We start from the raw sequence: 12,056 nt of genomic DNA, 5'->3' as shown, positions 1-12,056 counted from the left end.
TTCCTCATAAATCTTCTTTGCAAACTTTCCAGTTTAGCTATGTCTTTCCTATAACAGGGTGACCAAAACCGTACACAATACTCCAAGTGCGCTCACTAATGGCTTATAACGTCCCAACTTCTACACTGAATGCCTCGACCAATAAAAGCCAGCATGTTAAATGCCTTCTTCACTACCCTGTCTGTGATGCCACTGTGCACTTGCACTCCCAGGTCCCTCTATTCCACAACAGTCCTCAGGACCTTACCATTTACTGTACAAGTTCTACCTTGGTTTGACTTTCCAAAGTACAACACTTCACACTTGTATTGAACTGCATTTGCCAATCCTAAGCCCACACTTCCATCTGACCAAGATCCCTCTGTAATTTTTGATAACATTCCTCACTATCAAGGATACCTCCTAATTTTGTATCATCCGCAAACTTACTAATCATGCCTTGTACATTCATACCCAGATCATTTATGTAAATAACAAATAACAAAGATCCCAGCAGAGATCCCCTGTGGCACATCAGGAGTCACAGGCCTCCAGTCTGAGAAACAACCTTCAAACATCACCTTCTGCTTCCTACCATCCAGCCAATTTTGAATCCAATTAGCTCGTTCTCCCTGAATCCCATGCAACCCTCATGACTAGCCTGCCTTGCGGGACCTTCTCAAAGGTCTTACTAAAGTCCACACAGACAACATCCACTGTCCAACCCTCATCTATCCTCTTGTTACTTCTTCGAAAAACTCTAAAAGATCTGCCAGACATGACTTCCCACGCACAAATCTATACTGACTATCCCTAATCAGACCGTGACTATCTAAATGCAATTTTATCAGGAAAATAAAAGGATGTTTTGTTACTGATTTAAGACCAGTCATTTTAACCAGTGTTGAAGAAACTTCTGGAAACAATTAATCACAATAGAATTAATAGTCACATTGAAAATATGGATTGAATCACAGTAGACAACATGGATTTTTTAAGAGAAAATGGAGTGTAGCTAACTTGCTGGAGCTTTTTAAAAGAGGTAACACAGAGAGAGTTGACAAGGGGAAGGCCGTTGATATAGTGTAAATAGACTTCCAAAAAATGTTCAATACAGTGAGACATTCATGATGAAAGCGATAGGTCACTGAATAAAAGGACAGTAGTAACGTGGATTAAAAAAATCGACCCAGTCATCAGTTTAGGGATCCGTACTTTTTCGGATTATATTAATAACCAAGATCTTGGTGTGCAAAGGACACTTGTAAAGTTTGTCACATTCACAAAACTTGAGAGAATTGTAAACTATGAGGAAGACAATGCAGAATTTCAGAAGGACATTGGCACACTGATGGAGTGGCAGATGAAATTCAATGCAGAGAACTGTGAAGAGCTATATTTTGATACAAAGAACATGAAGAACAAAGGTGTACTGGAGCAGAGTCCTGCGTGCATATGCGTACAACCATTACAGTTCAAGACTGAGAGGTTGTGTCGAAATTATAGGCGATGCAGTTTAGATGTCACTTGGAGTTTTGTGCAGAGTCTGGATGCCATGTCACAAGAACAACGTGAATGCATTAGAGAGACAGTTCAGAGGGTATTTACAATAATAGTTTTGTAATGGATCTAGGGTATACAATTTTAAAGTGTTTGACAAAAAATGCAAATGCAAATTGAAAAAAAAACATTTCACACAGTGAGCATTTAGGGTACAGAATGCACAGCCTGGAAAAGTGACAGAGGCAGATTCAACAGAAGAGGGCATTTGTAGGGTCTTTGGATGATTTTTTAAAATACGAACAATGCGCAGGGTTACCGAGAACAAGCAACGAGTTTGACATAAAGCTAAAATGCTCAGAGACCCAATACAGACATGACGGAATGAATTGTCTCCTTCTGCCCCCAACAATATTGTTATTACGAACATACTAATGAGTCAAGGGCCAGGAAGATTAGACGTGTCCAGCAACCATAAGGAGACTAAGCAGCAATACAGAAGAGTTGATTTGCTCTATAGCTTTGTCTTTTATGTAAGAGACAAAAAAAAAATTGCAGATGCTAGAATCCAGGTAGTCAAACAGGATGCTGGAAGAACACAGCAAGCCAGGCAGCATCTGGAGAAAAGACAAGTCAATGTTTCGGGTACTGACCTTCTTCAGGACTGGTATTTCCTCCAGATGCTGCCTGGCTTGCTATGTTCTTCCAGCCTCCTGATTGTCTTTAATGTAACCTTGGTTGGGACTTTCAGATAAATTACACCTACTCTATTTACCAATCCATTGTGAGATCTATGTAAGGTAAACAATACAAGACTATGATAAGTATTCAGGAATAGCAAAATTAGACACTAGAGGTAGTTTGTTTTCATTACGGTATTTTGTTGGCAGTACATTATAAAAACAAAATAATTGAGAATAATTTGATAGAAGTTACTTTTTCCCACACTTAAATGGTGATTGGAACTTAACAGCTTAAAATTATTTAAGCAGTTATTTTGAAAAGGGGAGACAGCATTGTTTGACAACAAGAGCCATACTAAAAGTCTGGACAAAGCAAAGAGAGCGGAAAGTGATTAAGTAGGTTATAGGGTTGATTCTACAATATTCCACAAATCTCTGCTGGATCTGCTGAAAGGTGCATACATAAGGACCCAATGATTATATCACCTGCAGTAAACTGATGACTGCGTTGGGCAAATATTCATGCTACACTATCCAATTTAGCAGTTATACTAAATTACCTACATTAGGCCATTAACAAGGAAAGTGTGTGCAGACTGGCACATTCCAAGGTCCAGGACTATGTGCTAAGGGAGGCACTAAAGCATGGAGCAGCTGCTGCCAAGGCACAGTGGGGAAAGCACACTGAGATCTTCCTGCTGAAGGATGGGGGTTCTTTTCAGTTAATGGACCCTCCTAGTGCCTCAATATGTGTAAATATTAGTAATGTATGTGTGAGAGTCTTTGGTTTTTTGGGTAGAGTCAAAATCCAATGTTTTGTTTATTAGCTCGATATGCAACTGTACAGAACCGAACTGCTTTTGCGACAATGTATATATATTTGCACAATGTGATTTTTTATGAATGAAGTATATTTTTGAAATATAAAAAAAGACAGACCTCCATATCAATGATAATGGGAACTGCAGATGCTGGAGAATCCAAGATAATAAAATGTGAGGCTGGATGAACACAGCAGGCCCAGCAGCATCTCAGGAGCACAAAAGCTGACGTTTCGGGCCTAGACCTCCTGCAGTGCCACAATGATGCTACCCGAAGGTTGCAAGAACAGCAACTCATATTCCGCTTGGAAACCCTGCAGCCCAATGGTATCAATGTGGACTTCACCAGCTTCAAAATCTCCCCTTCCCCCACCGCATCCCTAAACCAGCCCAGTTCGTCCCCTCCCCCCACTGCACCACACAACCAGCCCAGCTCTTCCCCTCCACCCACTGCATCCCAAAACCAGTCCAACCTGTCTCTGCCTCCCTAACCTGTTCTTCCTCTCACCCATCCCTTCCTCCCACCCCAAGCCACACCTCCATCTCCTACCTACTAACCTCATCCCACCTCCTTGACCTATCCCCTCCCTACCTCCCCACCTATACTCTCCTCTCCACTTATCTTCTTTTCTCTCCATCTTCAGTCCGCCTCCCCTCTCTCCCTATTTATTCCAGAACCCTTACCCCATCCCCCTCTCTGATGAAGAGTCTAGGCCCGAAACGTCAGCTTTTGTGCTCCTGAGATGCTTCTGGGCCTGCTGTGTTCATCCAGCCTCACATTTTATTATCTGAGACCTCCATATCAAGTCTGCATTTACAATGGAGGATTGGGAGCTCACACAGAAAGTCATCTCTGGCAAGTTAAGTGTGAGCATATAAAGCAGTGCATACATTTTAAAAAGTCAGGAAGCATAAACATAATATTCTGATAAAAAGATCAATTTTTGAAACATCCATTTATCTGCTCTATTTTGACCGGCTGAATGCATCTAGCATTTTTTTGCTTTTGCTTGAAGTTTTCACCTTCTCCGGTTTTTTTAAAAAAGCCGCTGTATTTTACGCAGCAATTAGGTCAAATAAACTCCCGAATAGTTTCAAATTAACAGGACACTGGAGTTATATTCAGAGTGGTGTAAATCATAGACCTCTGGATGGTTTTCTGCTTTTTGTAAACTAAATGATCAGGCCAGAGCGTTTCATTTTTTCACACTGCTACAAAAAATTGCCTCTCGACCCCCTGGGAAAACGCTCTGCGTGCAACTTTCCTGATCTTGGGACCCTTGACCCATTCCTGCAGATTTCGTATTAGATATTGCCTAGACAGCTTTGTCAAGTTTCACACAGCAATCGATGTAATCGGCAGGGCCAGTATTTTGCGGCTTTCTTTTCTAGCGATGAGCAGGTTTTGTTGTGTGTCTGGAAGCAGAGATTACTGCTGAAGCTGCTTTGACCCGGCCTGCTTTGAACAATGAGTAGGAAGCTGCTGAAGGAATCCCACCCCACTCCACCCTTCCCACTGCTTCTCCCTTGGCGACCTGCTCTCTTTTTACCTTGTTGAGGTGGGGGTTGCGAGTGATCTCATAGCCCCGCTTCTTGATGTGAGGCTGGTGGTGGAGATTTGGCCCTGGGCCGCTGCTGCTCTTTCTCTCCAGCTGCAAATCGCTCCGGATTCCCACTCCTGCCAGCCGGCTGAACGGCTGAGTGCTGAAGGTCTCTCTGCCGAAGAGACGCCGAGCAAACGCCAAAGCGCTCATGTTCCTCGTCGCATTCATATGCGATAAAAGAGAGAGAGAGACGGAGAGGGGTCAAATCCGGACTGTGCAAACTGACTCACTTCCAACCCTGACCATAAAGCGGCTGCTCCAGGATGCAGAGCCGATCAATGTGGTGTCGGGGATGTCTGACTACTGCTGCCAGCTGTTAGTGCCCTGCCGGAGGGCCAAGGTTCACTTGTGATGAGCCTGCACGATTACATCGGTTAGTGGCCCGGCTCCGCTCTCCTCATTCCGGCAGTAGTTTACCCCGCACGCGCCTTCCCTAAACAGCCGCGGCTGGTGGCGCGCTCACCCTCGCGCTTCAAATCCCCCGACAGTGTCTTTTGTCTTAGGGTAGTCATCGTACAAACTGGCTGCTGCTGCTGTTTTTACATTTGTACTTTATTTTGAGCTTTTTCATGAAACCGAAGGGACTTTGACAAAGGAGGAATTTGCAACGTCTGTTTAGATTTTAATTATTTCCTTATGTCAGACAAATTAAGGGGTTTGCATAGGCCCCGTATTTTCAAGCGTTTTGCAACCATGGGCCTCCTATGGGATGTTAAGGAGTTATAGAGTAATGGAAACAGGCCCTTTGGCCCAAACTGCATTATACTGACCATGGTGACCACTCACCTCGTTCCAAATTGGCCACATTTGGTCCATAACCTTTTAAACCCTTCCCATCCATGTACCTACGCAAATGATTTTTAAATGTTGCTATTGTGCCTGCCTCACCCACTTTCTCCAGCAACCTACTCCAAATATGCACCATTCAGTGTGTGAATAGGTTGCTGTCAGGTCCTTCTTAAATTTTTCCCCTCTCAGCTTAAACCGTGGCCCTTTAGTTTTCAATTCTCCATCCCTGGGAAAAACACAATGCATTCATCCCCTCATGATTTTATATGCCTCAAAAAGGTCACCTCTCATTCTCTTACATTCCAAGCTATAAAGTCCTATCTTAGGCAAACTCTCCCTATAACTCTGGCCTATTAGCCCTGACAACTTCCTTGTAAATCTTCTTTGCACACTTTCCAGTTTAACTATGTCTTTCACAGGGTGACCAAAATTGTACACAATACTCCAATTGCGGCCTCTCCAACAACTTAACCAACTGTAACATAATGTCCCAACTCCTATATTCAATGCCTCAGTTGATGAAAGCCAGCATGCCAAATGCCGCCTTCACCACACTGGCCAATGGGGCCACTTTCAATGAATTATGCACTTATAATCCTAGGTCCTTCTGTTCCACAACACTCCTCAGGACTTTACCATTTACTGTATAAGTCCTAACTTGGTATGACTTTCCAAAATGCAACACTTCAAACTTACCTGCATTGAACTGCATTTGTCAATCCTTAGCCCACTTCCCCATCTGATCAAGATCCCTCTGTAACTTTCGATAGCTTTCTTTGCTTTCAACAATACCTCCTAATTTTGTCTCATCCATAAACTTACTAATCGTACCTTGTACCTTGACTATGTATATTCATTAAATCCATAGTTTATGCATTTGATCATGGATCCTCAACAGTTATTTTTATTTATGTAATAAAAATAATCCATTCTAAGGAGCACAGTGAAATAAAATAAAACATGTCACTGTATGACATAAGGTGATGTGATCATGACCAAAAATTTGGACAAGAAGGAATAAGTTTGTGAGTCAAGTCTTAAAGCAAAAAGTGGGAAGAGAGGCCAGGGATTTCCACAGCTTAGAACCAAGGCAGGGCCACTACTGATGGCTTGATTTTTTTAAAAAGAAGATGCTCAAGAGATGAGAATTAGAGAGGTTAACATATTTTTGAGGGTTTTTAGGGGATTACAAAGATAGGACTAAGGCCATGGAGGGACTGGAAAACAATGATGACAATTTTAAAATTGAACCATTACTCAACAGAGACCATGTAGGTTATTGAAGTCTGACTGCTGAATATACAGAACTTAGTTGTCAGCATCTGCTCATTTCTACATTGTTATTTATCTCAAATGCCGCCTTGAAGGAAGCTTACCCAAAGATCAGAAGCTAAACATCCTTGACTGGTGAAGTGTGCCCTGGAGCAAAGAGACTATGCCATGATCTTTGCAGCCATCAACATGTCATTGATGACGATGAGCCTCTTGCCAAGATCATCCCTATGTCTCCACTTCTTGCCTTCAAACAACCACCAAACCATAAACAGACCATTGTTCACAGCAAATTACCCAGCCTTTAGGATAACATCAACCACAACAACACAGAAGCCTGCCATGGCAACCTCTGCAAGTCATGCCAGATCATGGATATGGACACTACCATCACATGTGGGAACGCACCCACCATGTACTCGGCAGATACTCACATGACTTGGCCAATGTTATCTATCTCATACACTGCAGGCAAGGATGCCTCTATATATTGTTGAAACATGCAGATGCTATGACAATGGATGAATGGACACCACAAAACAATCACCAGATGGGAATGTCCCCTGTCAGTTGGGGAATACTTCAGCGGTCAAGAACATTCAGCCTCCAATCTTTGGGTAAGTGACCTCCAAAACAGCATTTGAGACACACAATAATGTAGAATAGTCAAGCAGAAACTGTTTGTCAAGTTCCATACCCATGAAGATGTCCTCAACCATGATCTTAGGTTCATGTTGTGCTACATGTGACCCCACCACACAATCCTGTATCTGTAAAATTTTAATTACTGTAGTGTTTGACAACATCACCCTGATAAATTATTATGATCTATCTACCTTAATTAGTCTGTACAGTTTTGCGTTACTTATTACTCTGGTTAGACCCTCGATATGTGACTCTTATACCTATCATGTTATTCCAGTCATTTGGTTTGTCTCGAGCACCTTATTTTTTATATTTTGTAATTAGGTCTCTGCTCATTTAATCAAATTATAGGTCATTCCTACACTTTTTATTCAGCTGTTGATGGTTTACTCTCACCATCTGACAATTTTGATCACCTGCAGGGACTTATGATTCGACACTCCACTCACACCATTTGTATGATCTTTTGACCTCTTTGTCTATAAATTCCGTGCCTGTATGCTTCTCTCATTTGGTCTGATGAAGAGGCTACACTCTGATAACTTGTGATTTCAAATAAACCTGTTGCACTATAACCTGATGTCATATGACTTCTGCAAAAATTATGTGACCCCATAATTGTTGATGCCTAAAACAAATTCATTCTCAAAATAACCACACAACCTAGTACACCAGGCCCATTATATATATTTAAGTTACTAGTTTTAAACATAAAGTGCCTTCGAATAAAATACTAAGTTTACATGAACTATAAACAGTAAAACTGTATAAACTTTACTTAATACTTAGGCCATATCTTTTCTTCACTCCAGTAATGATTTATTAACTAACCATATACCTAAATAGGATATAATTTAGTTCCTCACTTGCTTAATCAAGTAAAAATGGATGGGAAATGATGTGCTTTATTTGCATAAATTTCTAGGAAATATCTAAGAAGTTATGACACATTGACGTGGGTTCAAAGTCAGAGCATTCATCCTTAAGACTACTACCTAGTTTGGCTCTTTCAGACGTGTAAATAGCTGTTGCTCTCCCTGGTTCTCTTCCGATTAATTATTTTCTTAACATTGCTAATTCTGTTTGAAGTTGCTGTGCAGGTCAAGATAATGTGTAGTTATCTATCAGTCCCTGGGGTGTCTCCTGGAGTTTGAATGAATAAGTTCCATTCTGTATATTAAATTGCCATTTTTGTCAATATGCATTAATTGCAACGGCGTACACATTTACCATAATAAACTGCACCCTACTAGTTTTCCAGCACATTATGTTGCAATATGCCAATTAATGCATTCCACCAGCTCATCTAGTGTTTCTTAAAGTTCAAGAGATATGTTATCAACTTGATAAAGCGCTAAATTTTGATTACAGCTGCTCAACATGGATTAGGTGCCTTATTTTTCTATCAATGTTTGGGTTTAGCTTTTGGTTTTTAAAAAACACTGATTAGTGCAAGAAAAACAGCTTAGCATTTCTTGTACTGCCTTACAGAGCTCATATCTTCCCAAAATATTTAATGACTGATTAAGTACTTTTGAAATGCAATCACTAGAGTAATATGGGAAACAGTTTGTTCAAAGCAAGGTCCCAAAAATAACTTTATAATAACCACATATATTTGTATTGACGTTGGCTTTAGGATAAATATTAGTGAGGACACTGGGAGAATTCCTCCACTTGTCTTGAAAACATATAAAGTGTATCACACAATTGTGCAACAGCTTAAGTCTCTTGAAAACAGAGATAAATTGTAAGCATATATAAATACAACTTTAATTACATCGCAATGAGAAAAGGACAATTGACCCCGGAGCCCCACAAATGAATTCAGAAATTCCAAATCAAACCAATCTCAATTGATGGACACTGTAAGATTTTCAAACTCTATACTATCAACTCCGGGAGTATGAAGTTGTATACTTGCGCTCAGATCACCAATGGATGGTTTTATTGTTCAAAGTTGGCAGCCTATCAGCAATATGCTGAATTCAACTTTAAAATAATCTTGCTAAATTGTATAGTTACCTTGAACATTGAACATATCTTTGTTCATTGTAATGGAATGAAGTATGCTGACACTGCAATTCTGTAATACACTTTAATTATATTTCTGCCTGAGATAAGTTATTAATATAATCTTGAGCATTTTTGTAACTTTATGGTGGCATTACATTCGTTAGATATGAATTCAGAAATAACACTGGTTTGTGTATATCTGCATCCAATCATCTCTTTGAAATAGTACTCAGCAGTACACTATTCTTCACTTGAGGTTATTTTGATTTTTGTAACTCTATATATATTTTTAATCTTCAGACAATGTGGTTCAGAAGTCACCTAAGCTTCAGATGACTAATAATTTAGTCTATGGATGGTGCAATTTATTGGATGGAATCTTCCCAGACCTTGAATGATGTGGGCTGTGGTGTGGAAGTTGGGAATATTGGGTGAGGTGTCTGACAAGAAGCTTCTTGACATCGGGAGCTTCCAAACAAATATTGAATAAGATTTTCACTAGTGAGCAGCAAGAACTTATTTGCATTCATGAGCATATATTAGCATCTCATATTAACCCAGCACAAAGCTGGGTTGGGGGTTGAAATGCAATGAGGATACAGAGAAGACTTTGTGTGATTTGTACAAGTTTAATAAGCAGGCAAATGCTTGGAAGATGAATTATAATGTGGATAAATGCGAGGTTATCCACTTTGGTAGCAAAAACAGGAAGGTGGTTTATTATCTGAGTGGTGTTAGATTGGGAAAGGAGGAGATTCAATAAGACCTGAGTGTCTTTGTACACCATTTGCTGAAGATGTGCAAGCAGGTGCAGCTGGCTGTGAAGATGGTAAATGGTATGTTCACCTTCACAGAGAAAAGACTGAGTACAGGAACAGAGATGTCTCACTGCAATTGTGAGACAACACCTGGTGCATTGTGTGTAGTTTTGGGCTCCTTATCTGAGGAAGGACATTCTAACCAATGGGGGAGTGCAGTGAAGGTTTACCAAACTGATTCCAGGGATGGCAGGACAGACGTATGAAGAGAGACTGGATTGGTTAGTACCATATTCACTGGAATTTAGATGAATGAGGGGTATCCAATAGAAACCTATAAAATTCTAACAGGACTGGACAGGGTAAACATAGGAAATGACAATGGAGGCCAAAACCAGGGTCACAGTCTAAAGGAATGGGATAGGTCATTTAGGACAGAGGTGAGGAGAAATTTATTCACCCAGAGAGTGGTGAACCTATGAATTCTTCGCCAAAGCATGTGTTTGAGGCCGAAAGAGTGAATGTTTTTGAAACGATTTAGATATAATTCTGAGGGATAAATAGGTCAGAGGGTATAGTGTGAAAATGGGAACGGTACTATGATGGATGATAAGCCATGCTTATATTGAACAGTGGAGCAGGTTTGAGGGGCCAAATGGCCTATTCCTGTTCCTTTTTTCAATGTTTCTTTTATTAAATAATCTCACCTCCTTTTCATGTAGTTTCCCATTCTCCTACACAATGGACAGATATTAGATGGTGAAAATTCCTGAATTCAAAATCAGATTAGTAACCTGACAGTTCCAGTCCACTGCTTGCTCCACCAGCCCTTCATCTAAGGGGAGTAATCGTCAGTCAAGGGGCCACTGTTGATTGGGAGTTCCTGTAAAGGTAAGTTAAGGGCACCGTCCAACCTCAATAAAGAGGCTTGGGCGTGGTCGGTAAACCTGCTTTGGGCAGTCACAGTTAAGGGTCCTTATTGCAACAGTCCAATGAATGGACCATGGTTAATCCTGGAGGCCTAGGTCAAACATTGAGGGAATTTGCAGTAAGTCAGTTGGGGAACAATTCAGTCTGGGGTCTAGGCACTCATCAGTAAGGGCTGTCCATAGAAGCAGGGCACTGGGCCATTATCAGTCCTGGTCTCAAAACTCAATGAAAGTTAAATTTCATCAGGGTTTGGCAGGGTAATAGGGAAACAAATGGAATGTTGGTATTCATTTCAAAGGGATTGAAGTATAAAAGTAGGGAGGTTTTGCTAAAACTATATGAGACATTAGTCAAACTACAGTGCCAATAATGTGAACAGTTTAGGCCCTTATCTAAGAAAAGATATGCTGGCATGGGAGGCAGTCCAGAGAAGACTTACAAGACTGATACCGGAAGTGGAGGGACTGTTTTATGAAGGTACGTTAAGTAGATTGGGACTGTACTCATTGGAACTTAGAAGAATGTGAGCCGATCTTATTAAAACGTACAAGATTCTGAGGGGATTTGACAGTGTAAATCTGGAAAGGTTGTTTTCCTTTGTGGGAAAGTCTAGGACCAGAAGGTAGAGGTCACAGGATAGCATTAGGCTAAAGATGGGTAAACTAAGTGGCTTGGTTCTAAAACAGCTATAGATGTAAGAGTGTGCAAAGAGCAAGTACTGTGCCACCTATGTGTCCTAAGAAGCATTTGTATGTGGTTGCTCTCCCACTACCTGCATGGTGAAGGACAATTTTGGTCTGTCAGTGCTTGACTTGGTACATAGCTGGGCTTCAAAGTTGGCACCAGTGCAAGAGATCCCAGGATGTCCCAGCAATGGTTGGTACTTCAGCCTGTGGCATTGGGAGAATACAACGAGTGGGGTGTTATATGTGCAAGGCGCATAGGTAACGAAACAAGTTTGGGACAGTAATGTGAGAAAATACATGAAGCCACACTGAGAGAAGCCCTCCACGAAACTCACAAAAATAGATGCTTAGCCATGTTCTAGTAAAATTCATT

The 12,056-nt window shown here is 40.9% G+C and overlaps 1 protein-coding gene across 3 annotated transcripts in view; it reads right to left on the bottom strand.

Moving 5' to 3' along the window:
- LOC125453457 (NADP-dependent malic enzyme, mitochondrial-like) overlaps positions 1-5,039 on the bottom strand; it is a 169,222-nt gene extending 164,183 nt beyond the window's left edge. The window contains exon 1 of one of the 3 annotated variants that reach the window (XM_048533090.1): positions 4,534-5,039. In XM_048533090.1, coding sequence (XP_048389047.1) covers positions 4,534-4,755 — 222 coding nt within the window. In that variant the 5' untranslated portion in view covers positions 4,756-5,039. The remainder of the gene's footprint in view (positions 1-4,533) is intronic. The other 2 variants (XM_048533093.2, XM_059646564.1) reach the window with 2 other exon arrangements.
- Between the last annotated feature and the right edge of the window lie 7,017 nt (positions 5,040-12,056).

This window comes from Stegostoma tigrinum, chromosome 6 (assembly GCF_030684315.1).
Source record: "Stegostoma tigrinum isolate sSteTig4 chromosome 6, sSteTig4.hap1, whole genome shotgun sequence".
Taxonomy (NCBI): Eukaryota; Metazoa; Chordata; class Chondrichthyes; order Orectolobiformes; family Stegostomatidae; genus Stegostoma; species Stegostoma tigrinum.
This window is presented reverse-complemented; position numbering and strand designations above follow the sequence as displayed.